General features: G+C 59.2%; 9 protein-coding genes across 9 annotated transcripts; 5 read left to right on the forward strand and 4 right to left on the reverse strand.

Moving 5' to 3' along the window:
• Positions 1 to 298: 298 nt before the first annotated feature.
• Positions 299 to 2260, reverse strand: COLE_05916 (uncharacterized protein; the record flags this gene model as incomplete). Its single annotated transcript, XM_065626443.1, has 12 exons — positions 299 to 878; positions 1057 to 1139; positions 1174 to 1227; positions 1273 to 1343; positions 1391 to 1464; positions 1505 to 1575; positions 1665 to 1760; positions 1819 to 1833; positions 1877 to 1924; positions 1961 to 2000; positions 2099 to 2124; positions 2231 to 2260. 12 exons carry the CDS (start codon positions 2258 to 2260, stop codon positions 299 to 301), a joined length of 1188 nt encoding a protein of 395 aa, XP_065482254.1.
• A 627-nt stretch (positions 2261 to 2887) lies between these two features.
• Positions 2888 to 3633, forward strand: COLE_05917 (uncharacterized protein; the record flags this gene model as incomplete). Its single annotated transcript, XM_018421834.2, has 4 exons — positions 2888 to 3137; positions 3172 to 3378; positions 3420 to 3526; positions 3559 to 3633. The coding sequence occupies 4 exons, from the start codon at positions 2888 to 2890 to the stop codon at positions 3631 to 3633; spliced, it is 639 nt and encodes a 212-aa protein (XP_018282376.1).
• A 93-nt stretch (positions 3634 to 3726) lies between these two features.
• On the reverse strand, positions 3727 to 4014 carry COLE_05918 (uncharacterized protein; the record flags this gene model as incomplete). The annotated part of the gene is made up of 1 exon (XM_018421835.2): positions 3727 to 4014. The coding sequence occupies one exon, from the start codon at positions 4012 to 4014 to the stop codon at positions 3727 to 3729; it is 288 nt and encodes a 95-aa protein (XP_018282377.1).
• Positions 4015 to 4326: 312 nt separating this feature from the next.
• On the forward strand, positions 4327 to 7056 carry COLE_05919 (uncharacterized protein; the record flags this gene model as incomplete). Its single annotated transcript, XM_018420640.2, has 3 exons — positions 4327 to 4395; positions 4431 to 5682; positions 5726 to 7056. The coding sequence occupies 3 exons, from the start codon at positions 4327 to 4329 to the stop codon at positions 7054 to 7056; spliced, it is 2652 nt and encodes an 883-aa protein (XP_018282378.1).
• A 2815-nt stretch (positions 7057 to 9871) lies between these two features.
• On the forward strand, positions 9872 to 11420 carry COLE_05920 (uncharacterized protein; the record flags this gene model as incomplete). The annotated part of the gene is made up of 4 exons (XM_018427493.2): positions 9872 to 10019; positions 10060 to 10122; positions 10199 to 11168; positions 11207 to 11420. 4 exons carry the CDS (start codon positions 9872 to 9874, stop codon positions 11418 to 11420), a joined length of 1395 nt encoding a protein of 464 aa, XP_018282379.1.
• A 241-nt stretch (positions 11421 to 11661) lies between these two features.
• Positions 11662 to 12226, reverse strand: COLE_05921 (uncharacterized protein; the record flags this gene model as incomplete). The annotated part of the gene is made up of 2 exons (XM_018425086.1): positions 11662 to 11991; positions 12041 to 12226. 2 exons carry the CDS (start codon positions 12224 to 12226, stop codon positions 11662 to 11664), a joined length of 516 nt encoding a protein of 171 aa, XP_018282380.1.
• Positions 12227 to 12362: 136 nt separating this feature from the next.
• COLE_05922 (uncharacterized protein) lies at positions 12363 to 15634 on the forward strand (the record flags this gene model as incomplete). Its single annotated transcript, XM_018420641.2, has 4 exons — positions 12363 to 13461; positions 13496 to 13579; positions 13614 to 14577; positions 14614 to 15634. 4 exons carry the CDS (start codon positions 12363 to 12365, stop codon positions 15632 to 15634), a joined length of 3168 nt encoding a protein of 1055 aa, XP_018282381.1.
• Positions 15635 to 17279: 1645 nt separating this feature from the next.
• COLE_05923 (uncharacterized protein) lies at positions 17280 to 20848 on the forward strand (the record flags this gene model as incomplete). The annotated part of the gene is made up of 8 exons (XM_065626444.1): positions 17280 to 17607; positions 17644 to 18129; positions 18164 to 18240; positions 18275 to 18362; positions 18398 to 18479; positions 18518 to 18723; positions 18758 to 19072; positions 19113 to 20848. 8 exons carry the CDS (start codon positions 17280 to 17282, stop codon positions 20846 to 20848), a joined length of 3318 nt encoding a protein of 1105 aa, XP_065482255.1.
• A 748-nt stretch (positions 20849 to 21596) lies between these two features.
• COLE_05924 (uncharacterized protein) lies at positions 21597 to 23149 on the reverse strand (the record flags this gene model as incomplete). The annotated part of the gene is made up of 7 exons (XM_018426302.2): positions 21597 to 21971; positions 22090 to 22179; positions 22214 to 22591; positions 22627 to 22765; positions 22820 to 22931; positions 22967 to 23019; positions 23067 to 23149. The coding sequence occupies 7 exons, from the start codon at positions 23147 to 23149 to the stop codon at positions 21597 to 21599; spliced, it is 1230 nt and encodes a 409-aa protein (XP_018282383.1).
• Between the last annotated feature and the right edge of the window lie 363 nt (positions 23150 to 23512).

A 23512-nucleotide genomic window follows, 5' to 3' on the forward strand; every position in this document is an offset into this window, starting at 1 on the left:
CTTCACAGATATATGCATGTCCTCACGGGACGACTGCGAGCAGCCCGCTGATGCCACCTACAAGACCAGTCTGTAATAATCTCGGGATGACCAGGTGTAATGGTCTATACCCTCGAGGTTGTGTACGCCGACAACTATGAATACGTACATAGTACGACTTCTACCACCAGCTACACCTCCGTCACGGCCCTGTTTGCCTAAACATACTGACCCGGGACTGGCGTGGCAGAAGGCGTGGGCGTGCCAGCAGGGGCGATCTCGCCCGCAGTAAGAACCTGAGATGCGTCCTCCTGCGATATCAGCTGAGTTCCATCAGGTGCCACGTGTCGGAGCGACAGCCAATGCAGCGACTTGAGGCGTATCTGCCTGCATGTGCAAAGCGACACTCACCTTCTCGGCCTCCTCCTTGAATGCAGCGACCTCTCTGCGCAGGCGCTCGCGCTCTTCCTCCGGCATGCCGCCCATGCTCTGATGCCGTTCGCTCTGAAGCTGTAGCCGGTTGACCATCATCATACCCAGAACTGCACGGCGAACTGGAGTGAGCAATGCCAAAACTCGCGGGCTTACGAGTCTTCTTGGCGTCGAAGGCCTTCTTGACGTTCGGCAGTAGATTGACGCTTTCGCCGGACGGCTTCTCGGGGTCCTGGACGAAGGGAGCATCCTCCGACTTGAGCCAGGGGTGGGAGAGGAGACCAGCCGCCGTTGGACGGTTCACGGGGTCGACGGTAAGACAAGCGCGCACAAAGGACTTGGCCGTCTCCGACACCCCGGCCCAGTACTCGGCCGGCGCGAACTTGTAATCACCGTTGCAGATGGCCTGCATTTCCTGGTATTGAGACTCGCGGTCGAAAGGCGTGTAGCCGCAGAGGAGGAAGTAGCTGGGGTCAGCAAACTTGCTGCTTCACGCGGGCGCAGCGTAGAGTCGAGCCCTCAAGATAGGCCGCGCCACTCCGAACGGAGAACATTGCCCGTTTGTTTCATTCGGGCCTGCGCCCGCAATGCAGGCGCGGAGTACAGGCGCGTACTCGATCTTGGCCGGACTGGGCACCCACTCACGTAATTACACCGATGGCCCAAATGTCGACAGGTTTGCCGTGCCCGGCCTTCTTGAAGATCTCCGGCGCCATGTACCCAGGCGTCTCAAGTCAGCGGTACCGAGGTTGGCCAACTCACTCCACATGTCGTGGTAAGGATCGAGAAGTTCTCCTCATCGAGGACCTTGGACAGCTGGGACGTCAGATCTCCTCCAGGCTCTGCGTGCATGTCACGTACACCGAAGTCGGCAAGCATGAGGTCTGCATCCTCCGCCTTGGACTTGAAGAGGATATTCTCAGGTTTCAAATCTGAGGAAGGTTAGAATCTGTCTGTCTCTGATCGGCGAGGGTCTCACCGCGGTGCACGATCCCCTGGTCGTGGAGGTACTTAACGGCAGACACAATGGTGCGCACAATGTTGGCGGCGTCCCTGTACGTTAGCAGCGCACCTCCGTGCCAGAGCAACATACTTCTCGTAGTAGCTGCCGCGAGCACAGATGCGATCAAAGAGCTCGCCGCCGGTGCACAAGTCGAAAACAAGCTGGATCGACGTCAGCGGCGAAAGCCCGAGCGCTGCTGCGGAAAGGAATGATGTGCGATGCATCGCTCGTGCCTCCCTTTGCGACTCACGTAGAGGTTGTGCGTCGTCTCGAAGAAATCATGCAGCTGGACGATGTTGGGGTGGCCTTCCGAGACCTTCTTGAGGATCTTGATCTCGTTGCGGACCTACGAGGTTAGAGGCTTGCCATGCGCGGTGCAAGACGAGATCTCCAAGGCCACGTACCATGTGCTCGCGCCCCTGTCGCGTCAGCGTTCATCCTGCTCAGTCAAGGCGAACATACGGTAAGGAACTTCTTGTTTAGGACCTTGCACGCATAATACTTGCCCGTCTGCACGAGTCAGCGGAGGTCCATCAGGAAGGTCACCTTGATGTGCACACATTCCTTGACGACGGCACTGAGGTCAGTAAGCGCGCACATCGCGGCGGCGCCGCGCGACGTACTAAGTTCCACTGTAAAGTCAGCATTGGGAAGACGACGGTGTAGTTGGAGTGAGCGACGTACCTGCCCAAAGTCTTGCCGGTCTTGTACTACGTGTGTCAGCAAAGGTTGCGCATGCATGGCCGCCAACGACACGCTCGCACGCGTCGCTCGCAGATGCTTAAACATAGGCGGGGGCTGGGCGAAGCGACTTACCTGGCACGGGACGGTGACGGGCTTTGACATGGTGAACTGTGTCGCGCTTGCAGGTAGCTTGGAGGCGTGTGGGGTAGAACTGGCGTCTGCGGGGAAGACGGGAGGGGACTGGGCGGTAACAACACAGGTATCCGGTGTCGGCGAAGACGTGGAAGTTAGAGGATGTTGAAGGCTGTGGGATGAGGATGAAGAGATTGATGGAGAGATGGATGGAACGAGTCGTGGATGAGCTCGTCGGAATGAAGAGAGAGGAGGTGGGAGATGGGAGAGAGAGACTGGTTGAAGCAATAGGGGGAGGAAGGGTTCCTAAAGGCTAAGAGGGCTAAGACAGTGCTGGTCCTTGGCCTGCATGGCGAGTGCTGCTGGTGCTGACGCAGTGTGAGACCTCTCTGTTACGTAACCAGCGAGGATTGAGGACTTTGTTACCCCTTATAACCCCCTATCGCCTCACCGTACAATCGTATCGTCGTCGTCATTCCCTCCGAAATCCGCCCTGCAAGGCAGTGCAACTCCCTCGCGACCTCCACCCTTTCCCAAACCTCCACCAAACATCGTGGGAAGGCCTTCTCCGCATTTGCTTCCGGCAACAACAAACCGCAATTCAACAACATTCAACTCGACCACCACGCCACCACCTTGCCACCTCCATCCTCACACATGCAAGAACAAGACCAAGTCCCACGCATTACCGTAGAACGTCAAGTTGAATGGCTGCGAGTACAGGAGAATGCCAATGCCGCGCTTTCTCAATCCCTCGAGGACCGCCTGAGCACCCTTCCCCCAATCGAGGCGCGCCGACTGCGACCCAAGCTCGAGGCGGAGCTTAACGCAATCCGAGATCGCATGTGGGAGATGGCCAAGCCAAATTTGCGGGTAAACGGCTTCAACTACGAGGAATACGTGGAAAGTGAGCTAGCGGTTGACGGGTCAACTGACGAAAGCTACGGAGCCGTTCGATGAGGCGCTCGATCGTACTCTCTGGTCGCTCAACTCAGAGCGTGTTAACTGGGTCGGAAAGGTCAACAACAAGCGGCGAACGATCCCAGATCAAACAGCTGGCGTGCTCGAGGATATGGAGGTGCGACGCGACGGGCTAACATGGGCACCCAGCAAGGAGCAGGAGGCCGAGCTTAAACAAGCACTCGAAGGTGGGCAACAAAGTCGACATGGTTCGGCAGCTGATGGGCAGACGCGCAGAAGGAGGTGCGCACGGAGGATTACCCGCCACCACCACGGTACGGCGAGGTGGTAGACACGTTCCATAAGGTCATCGAGAATCTGTCTGAGCTGGTGGAAGTGAGTACGAGGCGGGGCGCGGCTGACTTCAGACGGCACCGAAGCAGTTGGAGCGTGCTGAGCGAGTGCATCAGGTGCGCGACGAGATTTCACGGCTACCAGTCTAGAGTTATAGTTCCGGGGGGGGGCAAGTCTAGGGCGCAAGTGTATCATGGTAGCGATGTACAACTAGTCATCCAGGCTCTTAGGTCGCGGGACAACTAGAACTCGTCGCGCTTGACTCGCTGCTTGGGCTCAAGCACGTTGGCGCCGGTGATGCCGTCCCTCTCACGCAAACTGCGGAGAACGTGTTCACCGTCCCGCTTCCACTCGTTCGACTCAGCCGCGCCGACGACTTCAAACACGTGCTCGCCCTCAAGCTCGCCAACCGGACCGCGGTACTCGAGCTTGACCGGCGAGTCTGAGAGGCGCTCGGACAGTTCTGCGGGGGCGATGTGCGAGGAGATGTGGATGTACGTGTGGCCGGGAAGGATGATGGTGGGGGACATTGCAAGTATGGGGGCCGCGAAGGCAAGGGCGAGGAGGGGGAAGAGTCGTATGATTGCGAGACCGCGGGGGCGGATAAGAAGGGAAGCGAGAGCGATAGGGAGTCGGAAGTGGCCAAGACGAGATGCATTCGGCGTTGAAGCTGGCATCGCACTCGCCACCACAGTGAGCCGGTCTCAATCTCAACGTCATACAGACGGAACCAAATGAGTCGCGTCGCGTGGCCTCCACCCAAGTCACGTGAAGAATTTCTGATTCTGATGCACATCTTTGGTGATCGCAAAGAATCTACACAATAACATCCACAAGAAGAGATGGGCAAGCCTAAGCCAAGCAAGAAGGCCCTAGGGAAACGCAAGGCTCCGCCTGCGCCAGCGGGAAACGTGAGTGAAAGGGGACTGAAGTGAGCTGACCGCAGGCGGCGAAGAAGGCCAAAGGAGCCAAAGTCAGCGCCCTTGATGACGAGCGCGGGCAGGACCGCGGCGGAAGGCCGAAGCGCAAGCCTGATCAGCCGAAGAAGGTCAAGCTGCGTGACCAGAAGCTCATTCCGGTACCGCGGACGGACTACGCCAGTGCGAGCGACGACGAGCTCAGTGACCTAGGCGAGGACGAGGAACTTGAGATTGATGCGGCCGCTGCCTTCTCAAAGCTCGACCCAACCATGCTCTCCCGCACGCGCAAGGAGACGAAACGAATCCATGCGCTCGAGAAAGAGCGCGACGAGATGCCTGTTGCCAGGAAGAAGCGAGCGCCCAGCGTGTCCTCGATCTCGGACATTTCCGACTACGACTTCGACTCCGAGGTTGAACTGAGCGACGAGGATCGGTCGGACGTCGACTTTGGCTCAGAGGGCGGCTCTGATTTGGGCGAAGAAGACGACTCGGACGTGTCGGACCAGGACGGGCTCAACGACGAGTACGATGGCCTGTCTGATCTCAGCTCGGACGAGGAAGAGGAGGACGTGCCGCGGCGCAAGCGACGCGCCAAGTCCGAAGAGGCCGAGTACGAGACGACAGGGCGCGCGCGCTGGGCTAAGAAGGAGGAGGAGGAAGCGGACAGCGTCGAGGTCGGCCGCCTGCCTATCAAGCTGCCGACAGGTGAGGTGCAACTCGTTGAGGGGACGACGCGAGTGGCGCTACCTCCGAGCAAGAAGCCCAAGAAGCCCGAGCCGGAGAGCGAGACGGAGGAGGAAGATGAGAGCGAGTCAGAGGGCTCTGATGACGGGCGTGACGCGGCGCGCATGGCCGCGCAGCCTGGACGCTTTGGACGACTCAACATCGGCGACATCGTCAGCGCGCCGTGGAAGAATGCGCAGCGCTTGGAAGCGGCCAAGGAACAGCTTGCAGCTCTCGGTGCTGAGGCCATGGGAGGCGGTGAGCTGGTCGACATCGCGCCTACTCTGACACGCCTGTCGACGTTCGCCCTTCCCTCGGTGGCCGCTACGGATGGCGAAGGATCGTTGCCCATTCCGAACTCGATTCGTGCACTTGCGTTCCTCTCGCAGCTCGCCGTGTTCAAGGATATCATTCCCGGCTACAGCATCCGACCCCTCACAGCACAAGAAGAGGCCGAGAAGGTCCGTGACGAGGTTCGCCGTCAGCGTGAGGGCGAGAAGATGCTCGTGCGCAACTACAAGAGCTATCTCAGGATGCTCGAGGTGGAGATCAAGCGTGAGTCAGGTTGTGGGTTTACGAGTCGTTGACTGACTGTCAGGCAAGACGCCTCTTTCGCCCGTCGCACTCAAGTGCATGTCCGACCTGCTCTCATCGGTGCCTCACTTCAACTTCTCGAGTGCGATCATGGCGACGCTCGTCGCCCGCCTCGGCAGGCGGTCATGGGATGAGCAGTCTGACTTGATTCTGAGCACATTTGTTAGCGTCTTCAAGCAGGACGTGTCTGCAACATACTCGCAGGCGCTTGTCCGTCTCATTGCGCGCATGATCAAGGAGCGCAAGTTCCAGGTGCATCCAAATGTGCTCTCGTGTCTGCTGCATTTGCGTCTGCGCACCGAGCTCAACCAAATGCAGGACGGCAAGAAAAAGAAGAAGGGCGCCCGACGGCCTGCGGGGCCAGAGAAGAAGTACAAGAGCGAGGTGCGAAAGAAGTGGCAGACCAAGAACCAGCGCAAGAAGGAGAAGGAGATGAAGGAGATCGAGCGCGAGATGGCCGAGGCCGAGGCCGAGGTTGATGAGGAGGAGCGCGCCCAGGTGCAGACCGAGACGCTCAAGAACCTCTTCGTGCTCTACTTTTCGATCCTCAAGTTCCCCGGGAAGAGCGCCCTGCTGCCCGCCGCGCTGGAAGGTCTCTGCCATTTCACACATCTCATCAACATCGACTTCTTCCGCGACCTGCTCCAGGTTCTACGCAAGATAATCGCAGATGGAAAGGCGGAGGAAGACGAGGATCTCGACCCCGTCGGCCAGACGCAGCGTGTGCGCATCCGCATGCTCGGCATCGTCACCGCATTCGACTTGCTGTCGGGGCAGGGTGAGGCGCTGAACATCGACCTCGGCGACTTTGTCAATGAGCTGTACGCACTCCTGCGCCCGCTTGCCCTTGACACGGGCGTCGAGGACCCGCCCCTCCTGACGGCTGCGACCGCCGCTGCGGCAGCACAGCAGAAGAAGGCGGGCGCGGCGCGGGCGACATCGGAACGCCAGCCCGCCCACACGCTGAGTACTTCGGATCTCCTTTTCCGCTGCCTCGAGGCCATTTTCTTCCCACGCTGGGGCCGCACTCCGCCCCTCCGCGCGGCCGCATTCGGCAAGCGGCTATGCGAGTGCGCGCTCACGTTCCCGCCCGCGACGGCGCGCGAAACGCTCGCATTTGTGCGCCGCCTCGCGTCAAAGGAGCCAAAGCTGGCCAACCTTCTTGACACTGAGGAGCGCACCTTTGACGGCGTGTACCGCCCTGAGATCGACGACCCGCAGCTCGCCAATCCCTTCACGTCGAGCCTGTACGAGCTCGAGACGCTTGCTCAGCGCCACTGGGAGCACAAGGTGCGCGCCGAGGCCAAGCGTGTGCGCGACGCCCAGTTTGTGTAATTGCTGCAGGCTGCAGGTTGCGACAGTCGCTCAAAGGTGTTCGCGCCACGGGGCCAGCTGCTCGTGGAAGCGGACTTTGAATGTGCCATCGTGCCATTAGCTTTCATGGGAACAGCTCGGCAACATGATCCCAGGATTTTGGCTTGCGGGACTGAGCGGCCTGACACGGACAAGGCATACGGGTTTTTGGGATGAGAGGGGAAATTGAGGCACAAGCAACGCGTCGATTAAGGGCAGGGGTAGGCGGCGCGGGCGCGACGACAAGGGCAGCCGGGGCAGTACGTAGCATACAGCATGCCGAGCAGCGCTGTGTTGTTTGGACGTGCAGATGGACATGTATGTATCCAAGTACACATGTACGATGCGGATGACTAGATCGCTGAATCGCTGATTCGTACTCGTCATGACCTACAGCCTAAGGGCTTAGAGGCCTAAAGGCTAAAGGGATACAGCGGGCATGATTACCTCAAAGCCCGAAATAATCATTATCGCGCTCTCGGCGTATTCGGCATTTGGCTCTGTGCAATACTCGGGCTGCTGCACAGCTGCACATGCCCTGATGGCTGAGGGGCGCCGTAGGGCGGGGGCACGGCGCGTACGGGCGTCGAGTCGAGAGATCAGATCTTGAGTGTATGAAGCTTGTGGCTCCACTCGGTGGTCTGCTGCGGATCAGATCGTACCGCAGTTCCGCAACGTTGTTTTATATTATACACAGCGACGGATTAGCCAGATCAACGCAGATCGGCACACCCGGCAGGCCGGCAGGATGAAACGGGAGCGGTACACTCGATAAGGCAAATCGAGATGGACCGTGCAGATGGGGTATATGGGGGATATGGGGTGCGCAGCCCTGCGCAGCCGAAGCAATTGAGCAGTGATCGCCCAAATGTTTCAATAAGGCAATGGGAGAGGCGCGTGCGCGCGTGCCATTCACGGGGCCACGGGGGCCGAGGATGACAAGAATAGAGCACACAAGAAGACGTGTTCAGGTCCTCAGGACGCGACTAGGGTGCGTGGCGCGCGCCGCCGACGCGTTCTCTGTCTGTCAGGCGGAACAGGTGACAACTACATCCGCTCCGACGCGCGCATTATTGATCAAACGTCGATTCGCTGAAAAATTGTATTTGGAGGATTAGGTCCATGCCAACCGTCGAGCCGCCATCGAGCGCGTCGAGGCGATGCGCATCGATGCATGCAGCCCAGGCACTCGACGGCCCCTGCACCCTGGAGGCCTCGGTTGGGCTTTGCCATGGGGCCATGTTTACATCTGTGTGATGTGCGTCGCCTGCTCTTGTTGTTGGCCAGTCACAGTGGAGCTGATGCGCGTTGGACATTCGTGGTCCCTATCTATGCTGCGGGACCCTCATTTGGGCGAGGGACCAAACAGTAATCCGCTGGAAATCGTGACCCGTGACCCGTGACGCCCTCAATTGCACAGCCGAATGGCTTTGGGCTGGCGCAAGTTTTATAGTTTGGCAAGCTATCAAGCACGCGGAATGATAGATCGGCAAGTCATTAGCAGAATGACGGTCTGACGATGCGAGCTGTGAGCTGCGAGCTGTGCGGGAGTGCGAATGCGGCTAGATCCGAGAAAGATGTACGAGGAGGTGGAGCAGGCTCGATATGGAGGGCGGGAACGGGTGGCGTGTGGCGTGTGGGCGGTGTGCATGAGTGTACCGAAATACACACCATACAAATCTTGGCCTCTGCTCCCTGGGTGAGCAAGGCGTGTGAGACTCCGGGGATGAGGGGCATGGCGTCCCATCGGCCACCACACACGTCATAGCCCTTGTCGCGGCCTGCTGCAACACCGGGAGCTGGCCCGCAACAAATCAGGGCAGCCAGGGAGGTTTCAAGTTCAAAGAGGTCGATCGCGGCTTTAGTGCCTGTCGTGTTGATCTGAACGCTTCTCTAATCCGCAAAATGCTCTGCTCTGATGCCGCCCTCGTGGCCTCGATACGCCCACCGATCCCTCCTTGGCCTCCTTCGCATGCTTCGCACCTCATCGTCTGCTCGAGATCTCAAGTGCTTCCCTTTTACCCTTTAGCCTCTCCTCTGACCTCGGGTCTCATGCATCTGTCCCCGATCTTCTCACCGTCCCCACCCAACCTTGCCACTCTCCTCGCGCCTTGGGGCCACCCCCAATATCGTCAAGAAGCGCGCTGCATGCGCCGCGCTCGCTCTTCTTGGTCCTTTTCTCCCTCCCCCTCCCCCTCACCCTCCACCCCTCATCCTCGGCCTCCCCCATGCCCCGAGACAGGAGCTCACGTTAGGCCGTATTATTCCTTTATTCCTTTCCAATCCTCTGGTCTTGCCCCCCCCCATTTGGTCCTCACTCTCCCTCCTAATACCTTCTCTAGCCGCGAGACAGCTTGAGACTGCCAGTCTCTCATCCGATCTCTCCTTCATCATCCTCATCCTTCTCTTCATCGCTCCGCACCCCCTCCTTCTCGACGCTTGCTGCACGCACATTAAGCGTGCCGCCGTCATCTCTCCCAGGCCTCTCCCTTCTATCCTGCTTCTTTTCACCCTCCCCACTCCACTCTGAAGACTCGGTTCCACATCGCTCAGGCCTTCCTCCATCGCCGTGAGGCGCGTCTGCCACCATGCTTTGTGCGTCGCCCCACATGACTCCCCTCCTCCGTGCACTCCGCTGACACCTGTGCAGACCTCACCGCGGACAAGTTTCCAGTCTGTAAGTAACAGAACTCTCAGAATATCTTTCTTAGCTCTTGGCTGACCCTACAGTCGTTCCCTTTGGCGTCATCGGGTACGTGCACCACCCCTCCCTTTTTCGACGCCAATTCGGTTGCCAATGGCGATGAAGGCGATGAGGGCGATGAGGGCGACCAGAACAAAGACGACGATGCTGACAGCTAGCTTTTACCGCTACCTGTGGTACTGTATACGATTGATCGCCCGCTACGTGTATCGTCCCATTCCTCTACCGGAAACCCCAACCTGTATGTGCCAGCATCACAACCAACCGCGCTTACACTACAGACCGCGCCGACGAGGATGTCACCATCATCGTGCCCACCATTGACGCTGGCGAGGAGTTTCGTGGTAAGTTTGACGTGTGGGGCTGTGGTCACGCCACAGCCCCAACATGAGGCGCCGGCGGTACGCTGACTTTCCCCAGAAGCAGCGCTTTCGTGGCTCGTGGGAAATCCCAAGGAGATCATCATCGTTACCGAGGAGAAGATGCTGGCTCCACTCCAGGAGCTTGCCAACAGCGTGGACCCTACACGCATTAGAGTCTTGACTGTTCCATTTGCGAACAAGCGGCTCCAAATGGCCCACGGCATCCGCAATACGACCACCGATATCATCGTGTTCGCTGATGACGACGCTATTTGGCCCCCTCAGCTCCTCCCCTACGTCCTTGCGTGCTTTGAGGATCAGCAGGTCGGAGGAGTAGGTACATCTCAGCGCGTCAAGTCGGTCGGCAAGAAGATGACCGTATGGGAGGTTCTCGCCGGTTTCCGTCTCACAATCCGGAACATCGAAATTGCTTCGGCCACGCACATTGACGGTGGCATCCCTTGTCTCTCAGGTCGTACCGCCGCATACCGCACTGTCATTCTCAAGGACCCTGATTTCCTTCACGGCTTCACCAATGACCTTTGGCTCAACAAATACCACCTCAACTCAGGCGATGACAAGTTCCTCACTCGCTGGATGGTCTCCCACGGCTGGAACACCTATGTCCAGGTCTGCAAGGAGGCTGAGCTGTTGTCGACCATGAAGCCGAACTGGCGTTTCTTGAAGCAAGTTCTCCGCTGGACGCGCAACACCTGGCGTTCCGACTTCCGCTCCGTCTTCACCGAGCGCTACGTCTGGACCAAGCACCCATACGTCTGCTACACGATGATTGACAAGTTCATCAACCCTCTTACTTTGCTTGTCGGCCCAGCACTCGTCTGCTACCTGCTGTACAAGTCGACCAAGCCCATCGACCAGGGCGGTTACCACCTTCCCGCCTGGGACATTGTCGTTTCCTACCTCGTCTGGCTCCTTTGCACGCGTACCTTGAAGGTGCTTCCCCATCTTTGGGACCGCCCTAAGGACATTATCTACGTCCCCGTTTTCATCATTTTCGGATATTACTTGTAAGCTGGGCTCGGCCTGACTCTTCGCTGACGCTTAGCGCAATCATGAAGATATACGCTCTCTTCACCCTCCACAAGACTGGTTGGGGCACTCGCTCGGGTATCGGAGACCCGGCCACCGCTACTACAGCTGCGGAGAACGTCAATGAGAAGGTCCCTCGGCCGGTTGAGCTTGGTGGGCCTGCACCATCGCACTCGCGACCATACGATGTCGAGATGGCGCAGAACGTCAACAACCCATACCGGGCCTAGGATGGCCTATAGACATTGACTTGCACGCATAGATTAGCGTCTCAGACGCCTCCATAGCCTCATAACTGAACATATCATGGACTTTCACGCCATGTACTTTTGCACCTGTATCACACCGAGGGCGCCCTCATGCTACATGCTGTATACATCAGGAGATTGTATTGTCTATGGCCGCTGGAATGCTTGGGTGCTTACACGCTTTACAATTGAACTGTATATTGGTGGTGTACGGAACTCAGCTCTACTGCGGGCCAGGCCATGAAGCGACCATGTCCATAACGCCGCTAAATCGACCGCGCTCTTGCTCCGTTACACCCTCCCCGACCAGCTTGAGGGCGAGGCCAATGACGACAGGGCGGCGCGGAACATGCGCAAGCTGCAGAGCCCACCACACGAGCGTAGCAATTTGAGACACGTACAGGTCGTGAAGTGCGGCATCGGGCGGGCTGCCGAGGAGTGGCGTGAGCGAGATGCTGGCGGGTGGGGGCGGCAGGGCTGCGAGCGGGGCGTCGCTGGGGCAGCTCGATGGCGGGGGCAGCAGCTGGTGCACGGGTGGAAGGGAGGCTTGCGTCTGTCATTAGCTGCTTGCGTGCATAATGCGTGATAGAGTGAGGGCTCACAAGACACCCGACCTTGCCGCTCTGCGTTACAATCACGAGGATGCGGTCGTCGAAGGTCTGCACGAGTAACTCGGTGGCGCGTCCGCCGATTTGGCGCCGCTGCGAGAACGTCTGGATCAAAGCTGGCGGCGCAGCGGGCAGCTGCTGGGGCGGGGGGGCCTCGTACGACTCTTCAAGAAGGGACATGTTGTGTTGATAGTTGGATGTTCTTCGACTACCTCCACTTGTAATCGCATACCGCCGTCATTCTCCTCCGCTCACGTGTCGTCACCTCCACTTTCGATGACCTTCCTCCACACATAACTACAACCACAACATCATCATGACCGATGCCGACGCGCTGCGCGACCTGCGCGACGCGCTGCGGGCTGGAGTGGAGAGTCTTGATGACTTTGTCTTCCGTCTCTCCTCGGCTCTCGGTGAGCTCGGCATCTCACCCTCTGGCATCTCCATGAGCATCTCCCAAACCGACACCAAGGCCCTCCGCTACCTTCCAGCAGTGCAGGCAGCGCTGCTCTCCGTCCTTCCAACCTTCCTCTCCGCCCTCGACGCTCGCGGGCGTGCGCTCCTCGATGCTTTCTTTGTCCCGCCTCCCTCACCCATCTGCAACGCCGTTGTCCTCACATCGTACATGACCCTCTCGTCTTCGCTCTCCGCGTCGCCTCCTACCCCGCTGCCGGCAGAAAGCCGGGCCTTTGTTCTCGAGACACTGACAAAGCTTACCACGGCCTATGGGATCGACGCACTATTTTGGGCGGCACGAGGGGAGCTGGCATGGGACGACGCCGTGCGCGCCGCGACCTCAATTCCAGCAAAGGTCGCGAATGCTATCGGCCGTTGGCGTGACGCCGGTTGGACCATTGATGTCCCCCCGTCCCTCGTCCCGCGGGCATACTTTGACGCCCTGGTCGTCCGGGTAGAGAAGCTCGCTTATGAGTTCGCGCTCAGTGGCAAGGATGCCTCTCCTCTGCGCGTGCTCCTTGAAAAGCTCGCGGCCCTCGGCCTGCTCTCCCCGCCCCCAGAGCCGAGTCCTTCCCCCTCACTACTGCCCCCCTTCCTCCCCGGCGCTCTGGCCCATCTCCACCCTCCTCCCGGCGCGCTCGATGCGTACCCCGGCACATTCTTCCCCTCTCTCCTTCTCCCGCTTCCTTCTTCCACCGTTGGTGCGCTCGCCGACGCCCTCCTCGCTCACCTTCCTTACCGCCTCGCTCCTCCACCACTGGAGCCAGACATTGCGGACGGGAGGATACGTCGTGCAGCTTCCGTGTTGCACAGCTTCCTAGGTTCAGCGGACGGCGAGGCGCGCACGGCGGTTGTGCACGCCCTGCTCCACGGCAAATTGCGATCGAGCCTCAGCGATGAGGAGCAGCATGCCCGCCGACGCATGGTTGTAGCCTGGGTCGGGGATGCGGGGCTTGCGGGTGAGCTGCAGACGCTGAAGTGAGCTAATCCCAGCCGCTCGAGCGCTTGTTGACGTCGCCATGGGCGCATGGGCAGACTTGAAAGGCATCAAGTTCGGCCTCTTCGCGCCACAGTTCAGTGAGCTTGAAGCGCCTCACTCAAGCTTACACAGACCTCACACATACACTCCTCCTGGCAGTTTCACTGCTGCCGCCGCTTGACCCGCACCTCGTGGCGCTTTCCCATCGAGCCAAGTTTATCCAAGCTGTGCAGGCATACCTCTTCCACCCAGACGCCAAAATCCGGCGCTTGGGTATGCTTGTCGCTGAGGTTGTGAGCGACAGGACAATCATCGAGGACGCAGAAGCAGGGCCCAACGCTGAAGAGGAGATGGAAGATCTAAGGGCGGGTCTGGAAGTCGATGAGGAGACGGGCGAGCCGGCTCTCAAGCCCCCGAAGCCACCGCGAGGAGCAAAGAAGCTCAAGTTTAGTGGTATCTGGGATGGCACGGGGCAGGGTCAGGAGGAGTGTGCGTGGCTGCGCCGATGTGTCGGCGTGCGTGACGGAGACGCCCCGTTAAGCGACGATCCAGAAGCCTGGCTACTGGGCTGGACCGCACAGCCGGACGTGCAACCAGCATCACAAGAGCACTCAGCCCCACCAAAACAAGAGCGCGGACGTACCTCCAAATCTAAGGCGGCGCCCAAAGCGAAGCCCAAGATCGTTATGCTCGACGACGATCAAGCTGCCGACCAACTTGAGGGCTACGCGTCATCGCCTGCCTCTTCTCGCTCGCCGTCACCGACACCCTCCTTCCTCGAGGAGGTTGCAGCCGACCCCAGCCTCGCTATTGACGCCACTAAGAAGCGCAGACTGAAGCGTCCCGTTTACGTCCGCCAGCTCACGGAGCTGCTGCGCGACAAGGACAAGCCCGAATCAATTGAGCTCGCGCTCCAGTGGGGTGAGGGGCTCGTGCGCGCCAAACGAGGCTTCGGCACAGAGGTAGCAGACAATGCTGTGGCGGTGGCGGCGTCGGCACTGGCACTCGCTGATCCTTACAACCTCGACGACTTCGAGTCTCGGCGACAAGGCCTCGTGACAGCGCTGGTGGCGTGCTCCCCGCGCAACGTACCTCCGTGAGTTTTGCTCTGTAAACTGGGAGCTGACAGCAGTTTCCTTGCAGAGCAGTATTTCTCGACAAGCTACTCCCTCCTTCAAAAGTCGGTGATGCTGACCGCATTGGCGATGGGCGCGCGAGAGCTTGCAGGTCTGCCCGTGCCAGATGCACCGAGGGCTCGCGCGATCGACTTTGCATCGAAGACTCTCCCACCGGGTCTGCACGAGAAGTATATCACCCCAGCCGACTACACATACGCTGGCCAGCTCGAAAACGCCGTCAGCGGGATGCGAAATCTCCTGCTGACGAAGGGCGCGAAGAAGGGCGAGGAGACTGTGCCCGAGCTTGCCAGGGAGAAGCGTCTGCGAGTCACGCCTAAGCGGCAGAAGGTGGTTGGAGGAAGTCTCATCGCCGGTCGAGGGGAGCCAGGTCATGAACATGCCGGGGATCAGCCCCCACCTGTGGTCGCGTACAGCACCGTCGCAGCAGAGTACTTCGTCCTCCCCCTAATCAACTGCTTCTGGAACTACTACCAGGATGCGAGCGTGCGTGAGACACGTGCGCTTTCAACAGGCAGCCGCTTCCGCGGCGCGGGGACTGGCATGGCGCTCTCGCCGCTGTCTCTTGAGAAGCTCCTCGCGACCCTCGCCCTTCTGGTCCATGCAGCACGCCACGCGCCGACATTCCTGGCTGTGCTGGCGCCGAGCGCAATCGAGCTGGCCGTCACCATCGGCGCACGACACCCCGCCGCTCCCAAGGACATCATGTCATCCGAGCCTCAAGAGGGGGACGACGCGCCAGAGGCGCAAGTCGTCGGCGCGGCGCTCGAGTTGGCGCTTGCTGCCCTCGACACAGCGGTGGAGCTGGATGGCGGGCGTACGATGGCATTGGATCATCCCGAGCTCGTCCTCGCCACAGGCGAGTGGGCGAGTGCTGTCTTCGAAGCACACAGCGGCGGCACGATCGTTGCAGGAGTAGGAAGCAAGGGCGGGCGCTTGCGTGCCGCGGCTGCAGGCGTGGTTGTCAAGGTGTCAGAGGTGGGAGAGAAGTGGGGCGGTGTTGCGATGGGGAGGTGAGACGCTGTAGACATGCAAGCACAGTGCATGCGTGCACAAGTGAATGGCAGTGACATTTTGACGAGGGCGAAGTCCGATCTCGGGGCAGCTGTGCCGATTGGACCTGATTCTCGCCGTCTCCCTTTCACCGACTCTTGTGGCGCTCGACTGTCGGGTGACGATCCTGCATGTTTGCTAGCATCTCCTACACCTGAGTCTGGAGTCATAGACGTAGCGCGGCTCAGCGGCTAAACTCGGCTTATAGAGGTTACCAGCGGGGACGCGGGCTAGTGGCGGATGATGAAGGCGGGCAGTGCCATGCATCTTCAGCAGGAGCCGGAGCCTGTCAATACCTTTATCAGCCCGCTGCATCCGCCCCGGTCGGCGTCCGCTGACCGGGAAGGGCCGCCTCCGTGCTTGGCCGTACGGTGTGCGGCACATGCAGTCAGTCCTGGTGTAAGCTTCATCGATAACTAGTGCTGCACCCTTCATTGAAATTGTGATCATGCTCGGCGCCGGGCCGGAGCCGTGAAGCAGTGCGGCACGGTCATTGCAGGCTCCTGACGGCCCAGTCAGTTGGGACCGACACTCAGCCGACGAGCTCCGCCAGGCCGTTCTGGACGCCCTTTGCGCATCGGAGATCGGAGACCTGCAGATCTTCCATGTGTGCATTCGCACTGCGCAGGACGCTGGCACATGGTTGGTACGCCCCTCCTTTGACAGCGCCTCTCACCTCCCCTCAACCTCCGGTGACTTCGGCTCCTCGCTGACAACAAAAGAGAACGCTCTGATGTTTCTATCGCCACCAAGTCTCGATCTTGGGACCTCGAGGTGTCGTATGGAACTACCCATATGAGCCTCGCGCTCTTCCACTAAGCTATAGCGATGATTGAGCTGTTGACGGGGGCCGAATACTTCTGAAAAGAGGGTGCACTGTGCATAGTAATTGGATCTTCTGATTGTCGATTACGAAAATTTCAATGGAGCACAAACGGCACAATTGCGAGGCGACGTGCTTTACGGTGACACCAGTTGACAACTCGACATCTGGTTAATTCGATCGTGTGAAGAGGATGGGGGTTTGAATGCCACCTTTGATAACCTCTCATGACACAGGTAACGGGGAACGAGAGACGCGCGATGGCGGTGAGGAGCTGCTTCCGCAATCCGTGAGAGGATGTTAGAGGACAGTTTCGTGCTAATTGTCAAGAGCACGGTTAGCTATCAAGCTCATCTCAGAGAGGTCTCGGTGCTGTTGGTTAGCGGAGAGACAGCAAGCAAAACTGCGTACGGCCAGATCCGTCAGTACATGCTTGGACGCTCTCACACTTGGGTGGCAATTCGAGGTCAGGAGAATGTTGAAGCGGGCTTGCGGCCATCTCCGTTTTCCTCCATGAAAGTCGGATCGGCGCCGTTCCGATGTGTACACTTGCAATCGCCATCTCCCCCTACCACCATGAGGCAACTCCGCGCAGCGACCCGCGCGCTGCAAGTTTCACGGAGGTCGCTTATAGCGCGTCCTCTTCTACCGGGTCTCCTCGCGGCGCGTGTCCACGCGTCATGGCACCCTCGTTCCGCGCCCGGCCTTGTACGACCCATCGCCCGCAACTTCGCGACCACTGCACCAGCGCGAGCGGGGCAGGATGGCAAGTCGCGCGTCATCGACATGGATGAATTTCCACCAGAGCGTATCCGAAACCTGAGCATTATTGCGCACATCGACCACGGGAAGAGCACGCTCGCCGACCGCCTGCTCCAAATGACCGACACCCTTCCACAGGAAGCCAATGCGCAGTTCCTCGACAAGCTGAAGGTCGAGCGCGAGCGCGGTATTACAGTCAAGGCGCAGACCGTGTCGATTATTCACACGCACACGGATGGCAACAAGTATCTCATCAACCTGATCGACACGCCAGGCCATGTCGATTTCAGTTACGAGGTGTCGCGATCACTTGGGGCGTGCGAGGGTGGCCTTCTACTGGTGGACTGCACACGTGAGCTCTAGCCACTGTTATGGCTGACGATTACAGAGGGTATCCAGGCGCAGACGCTGAGCGTCTTCCACCACGCCGTCGATGCCAACCTTAAGCTCTTGCCAGTCATCAACAAGGTTGATCTGCAGCATGCCTCGCCTGAGGAGACCAAAGAGCAGATCGCGCAGACATTCGGCCTGCCCATCGAAGATTGCATGCCAATCAGCGCAAAGAGCGGCTTAGGTGTCGACACTGTTCTGCGCCAGATCGTGGACGGTCTTCCGCCTCCCAAATGGGATGGGGACGGCAAACTTCGCGCGCTTGTGTTCGACACATTCTACGATCGCTTCCGCGGTGTTGTTTCGCTTGTCCGCATCAAGTCGGGATCAGTGAAGAAGGGCGACAAGGTCAGATTCCTCCAGGCAGGGAAGAAGTACGAGGTCCTCGAGGTTGGCATCTACAATCCCGAAGAGGTGTCCGTTGGCGCACTGAAGGAGGGTCAGGTCGGGTACCTCATTTGCAACATGAAGAACTCGGAGGAGGGTAAGTTTGTGCTTGTGGAGAGAGCTGACGGCAGCGCATATTGGCGATACAGTGTGTCTCCTCAACGAGCCCACAGATCCGCTTCCCGGCTTTCAGCCCATGAAGGCGATGGTGAGTGAATCTCCTACCTTGCAGTTGACCTCAGGTGTACGCTGGCGTTTTCCCAATGGACAACAGCGATTTCCCCCAACTCGAGGAGTCGATTGAGCGGCTGACGCTGAATGACAGAAGTGGTAGGCTGAGCATTGCGTCGAAGGTTAATTTCCAGTCTCCGTTGAACGGGAGTCGTCTGCGGCCCTTGGGCAAGGATTTCGCCTCGGATTTCTGGGTACGCTCCACATGGATGTCTTGTGAGTCGTTGATGGCCGTAATATCCTGCTTACGCTAGCCGGCAGCGCCTCGAGGACGAGTACTCCTCTAACGTCATCATTACCGCCCCAACTGTGCCTTACAAGGTGGTGTACCAGCGCGGCAAGCAGCAGGTCGAGGAATTCATCTCAAACCCCGCCGACTTCCCCGACACGACCGATACGCGCAATCGTGTGTCCTATGTCGAGGAGCCTATGGTGAATGCCACAATCTTCGTGCCAACTGGTAAGACGAACCTCCTACGTCGAGCTAACCGCAGAATACGTAGGCGCCATGATGGAGCTGTGCGCCAAGTATCGCGGAATTCAGGATGAGTATAAGTTTTTGGACAACACCGACCGCGCGATTCTGAAGTACCGTTTGCCTCTCGCCGAGATTGTCACGGACTTTTTCTCTGAGCTCAAGAGCTCCAGCTCAGGCTTTGCTTCCTTTGACTACGAGGAGGGAGGGTATGAGCGCTCAAACCTCGTCAAGCTCAACATGCTCCTCAACCAAAAGCCTGTTGACGCACTCGCGCTTATTGTGCACAAGGATGCGGCGCAGTTCATCGGACGGCAATGGGTAAAGAAGCTCAGTGAGTAGCTCAGTCCCACCAGGAGCAAGCTAACAGGCAGAGGATGTTCTCCCACGCCAGCTATTCGAGCTTGCGATCCAGGCATCCATCGGCAACAAGGTTGTCGCTCGTGAGTCGCTGTCCGCCATGCGCAAGGACGTTACTGCGGGCCTCTACGGCGGGCACTACGAGCGCAAGATGAAGCATCTCAACAAGCAAAAGGAAGGCAAGAAGCGTCTTAAGCGCCTTGCAGGTAACATCGACATTCCGCAGACAGCCTTCTTCGACGTTCTGTCGTCGCGCCCACGCACATTCTCCACAAGTGCACGCCAGAGCGTCAGCTTCCTTGAGCACCTCCCCGATGTGCCCCTCCCACCCCCTGAGCTCGCTATGGGTGCTGAGAAGGTCTCGCCGATCGGGCGTCACGATCTCTCACCCGAGCAGCGCTCGGCCCTCCTCTCGGTCATTATGAGCCAGACGTCTGGTCAGCTTGACCTTACCTCCGAGGCTCTCTTCGCCAATTTCACTCGGTTGTACCTTGCCTCGACAACGAACGCATTCACGCCGGACGAACTGCGGACCATCGCGCGCACTATTCACGCCACCGACCGCCGCTTCAAGGCCAACATGCGCTCAGCAAACGAGCGCTTTGAAACAGTAGTCAACGCGCTTCGAGAGACCGCGGGGAATAACACCGAAGCGATTCGTGGGCTGGAGCTCGCGATCCTCGTCTCTAGCTCCCGTGCACAGCGGCACGTGCCGCAACCTGTCCTTCGCAAGGCTGAGAGCGTATTCATGGCGCTTTACCCCTCACCGCCTAAGGCGTCGGAGATGACGGGGTACAAAATGTGCTTTAACCACATCCTCTACCTGTGTGCGATGGCACGCTCACCTGGTCGTCTCAACGCGTGGTGGAGCAAAATGATCCGCGAGGGGGTGACCCCTGACTCCTGGTCCTACCTTTCTCGCATTCTCGTCTGCGGGGGGATGCACAACATCAACGGAGTTGTTGCCGAGCTCGCATTCACGCTGCCCAAGGTCGAAGGCGCGGATGCGCTGGTTCTCGCCAATACAGCACTATGGATGGCAGTTCGAGCCGATCGGTGGGACGTCGCCGGTGCGCTGCACTCCGCGTTGTCTGCGCGCATGGCCGACGATGTGACGCGGGCGCTCAGTAACGTAGCCCTTCCGTCCTCCCTCGTTGAGCCGCTCACCCGACTCGCGCCAGACCGCGTCACCTCGGCCATTCTTGTCGAGGCGCATACGTTTCGTGGCGATCTGCTGGCCGCTCTAAATGTCCTCCGCGAGATGTTTGCAGCAGGGCACGCGCCAGGCGTGCCTGAGTACATGGCGATGTTCCACGGCTTCGCGCGGCACGGTGTTATCGGATCGGGTCCAGCAGGCGATGCCGCAGCCGCATTCCCGTTCTGGCACGACAACCACGCGAGTTCGGGGCTCGATAACCCCTGGGGTGACGAGGAGCCTGGGCATTTCAGTTCAAACTACCGCCCTGCCTCCCTGTGGACGCAGGCAGCGCTTGAGGACCTCTTCACGTCTTTCCTTGCGCTTCCGCCGCCGCGTACGTCTAGGAAAACGCTGCCGCGTGCGCCGGGCGCCAACGCCGTTTATCGGACCTTGCTGGCATTTGGGCGCGTGACCAACTCGGACGGGAGAGCGGTGCGCGCCGCGCTCAACGCTATGATGTCTAAGTTTGGTCCGGGGAACGAGGAGGGGTGGGTAGGGTGGCACGAGGACAAGCGGCACAAGAAGATCCGCACCGTGCTTGGCATGGAGTAATAGACGCATATTGATACCCTGCATACGATACATTGGCATGTCACTGCTCTGTCTTTGGCGCTCCGTATTGTCCTTTCCGCCAAGGTTTCTTATGAGAGCCACGCCGCCTTCTAACGGTATCTAACGGTATGAGTGAGACACGCTGTGCCCATGGAAAGGGGAGAATGAAACGAAGCAGAAGGTGGTAATGGGGATGGACGGAGGTGGGCGTGAAGAAGCTTGGCAACACCTCTACACCTGTACACACGCGTTTCACTTCCAACTCCGGGTTTCCGTTGCGCAGCGCTCGACCACGCCGAGTACGAAATCGTTCCGGACCCTATCTCCGCTGCGTCAGGGAAAAGGCGGAGCTCGTATAGTGTAGGTGGTTATCACAGTTCGTTGTGGATCGAATGTCTCATCCGAGCTAACCGCTGTTCGACTCAGCGTGCGAGCAATTCTGCAATAGCAGGCCGTCCACTTTTGCCCCCTTCACTTGCATCACTTCTTCGGACAGGAAAGAGAGAGAGAGAGAGAGAGTCCTTCAATCCCTCCAGATCGTCGCACCTCCTACACGTGACATAACTTGAATAGTCGGAGGATCAAAGGGAAGGGGATCAGCGGGACGGTGGTGTGGTCTATGGCGATAGCGCGGGTAGACGGTGGGATTGCTGAGGGTGATGAACTTCAACGGCGCGGCGCGCATGTGAAAAATCTACAGATATTACAGCGGGCAATACCCAGTGATGGTGGTGGTACAATGATCGTGTTACGCAGCAGTGGCCACGAGGGGAGGAGAGAAGGGAGCGACCGGACCATCGACCGCATTGTCGTCCAGGTGAGGAGCTTGGTCGTTGGCAAAACCAGCAAGCTTCTCGTCTATGGCATCGGTGGTGTCGTTGGCCTGCGTGATGTCGTTGGCCAGAGCGGCGCTGTTGACCAGGGGGGTGCTGTCAGTCCGCGTGGTGTGTTGGTTGGCGTCGGCGTCTGAAACGGAGTCGATGGTCGCTGACGCCTCCGCGGCATCAGTCGAAAGAACGGCGTTGGCCTTGATGTCTAGGCCGTCGAGGTCGGGCATCCGGAGTGGACCGGGGGCATAGCAGATGGTGCGCATGAGGTCAAGCTGCGTGCGCTGGAACCAGAGCTGCAGTTTCGGATTCCAAGGGCATGGGAAGGGGCGACATTGAAGCAGGCGGAAAGTCGGGTGGGGAGAGCGAACCGCGTGAGCGAAGATATGTACGAACGAGAAGACCGGCGCATACATGGGTTGCTGAGTAGTACTTCCAGCTGGACCAGGGGAAAACCCAGCCAGCGAGGCCAGAGATGGCAAGCTTTGCGGGGTCGGCGACAATCTGATGTCAGCTTGTGCCCTGTGGTGCATCTCACCTCGTCGCGCAGCTTGACAAATGCGCCGACCTTGTCGGTAAGGACAGCCTTGACCCCCCAGGACATAGCGGTGCGCATCTCGCTGGGGTCATTAACCGTCCAGACACACACCTCCTTTCCGGCTGCTCGGACATCGCGGATGAACTGCTGGCCGTCCGGGCCAATGAGCATTGCAAAGGCGATGGAGAAGCCTTCGCACACGTCCCAGAAGTATTGGCGTGCAAGGCTTGTGGAGATGCCAATGTGGTAACGCCGCAGGCGAGGAAGGTGCTCATACGCCGGGCGGATGAAGATAGGGTGCCAGAGGCCCAGAATCATGCGCGGGGCCAGCTTGGTCTCCCAGTCGGGTTGCGACTGGATGATGCGGGCCATCTCGGGCTGTTATGAGCTCACCGGCCGCGGCTCGTACTCACAAACATGATATTCGGGTCGTTCTGCATCTTGCAGTCAATGTTGAGAGTCACGTGCTGATTCTCGGGCTCCATAATGAGGGCGATAAGCTCCTCGAAGAGCGGAATGGGCTGCACCGGCTTCTTCGTGGTCCGCACGTGCCTGCCGTCAGACGGCACGAGAGGCGCGAGGTCGTTGGCATGAAGAGACACTCACTCAATCGTGCCGTGCCATGGCTGGGAACGGATCGTGCCCGTGCCGCTGGTGGTGCGGTCGAGGGTCGGGTCGTGGAACATGAGCACTACGCCGTCCGAGGTGATGTGCACATCTGAGGTCAATTACAGCCACACCGTCGTAACGTACCGCTTTCGATGCCGCTCGCGCCCTCCTTGATGGCCGCGCGAAAGCTAGCCAGCCTGCGTGTCAGATCGCGCCCGCGGCGCGTTGCCGGCGGTCGGCCTACGTGTTCTCTGGAAGGAACGCCGAGGCGCCCCGGTGGCCCCAGCACTCGATGTCCTTGGGGGCGTAGACGGGAGTGACGGTCATGGTGGTTAGAGTAGAGTAGAGTGGCCGTGCAAAAGAGTGATCACGGCCGGGTGGCAAGAAGGAAGTGGGATGGGGAAGTGGATGATTGTAAGTTAAGGGTGTCGGTTGTCATCAAAGTGACCGATGGTGGAGTGGCGGTGTGGGGTGAGGGCCGGTCCCCGAGCCCGATTGTGGCACGTACACGAAGCCACGACGCCCCGATGGCTCGAGATCTCCATGCGAGTTCGCGTAGAGAAAGAGAGGTTAGGGTCAAGAGCGCGCATTACGGCGGGATGCGGGTGGCCAAGGCAAGATGGCAACGCGGCACCAAGCCCGATCTATGGCCGTGCTACTTCGTCACAACCTGGGACCAGCAGTAACTCT

The sequence above is a fragment of the Cutaneotrichosporon oleaginosum genome (assembly GCF_008065305.1).
Source record: "Cutaneotrichosporon oleaginosum strain ATCC 20508 chromosome Unknown ATCC20508_contig05, whole genome shotgun sequence".
NCBI classification, from domain to species: domain Eukaryota; kingdom Fungi; phylum Basidiomycota; class Tremellomycetes; order Trichosporonales; family Trichosporonaceae; genus Cutaneotrichosporon; species Cutaneotrichosporon oleaginosum.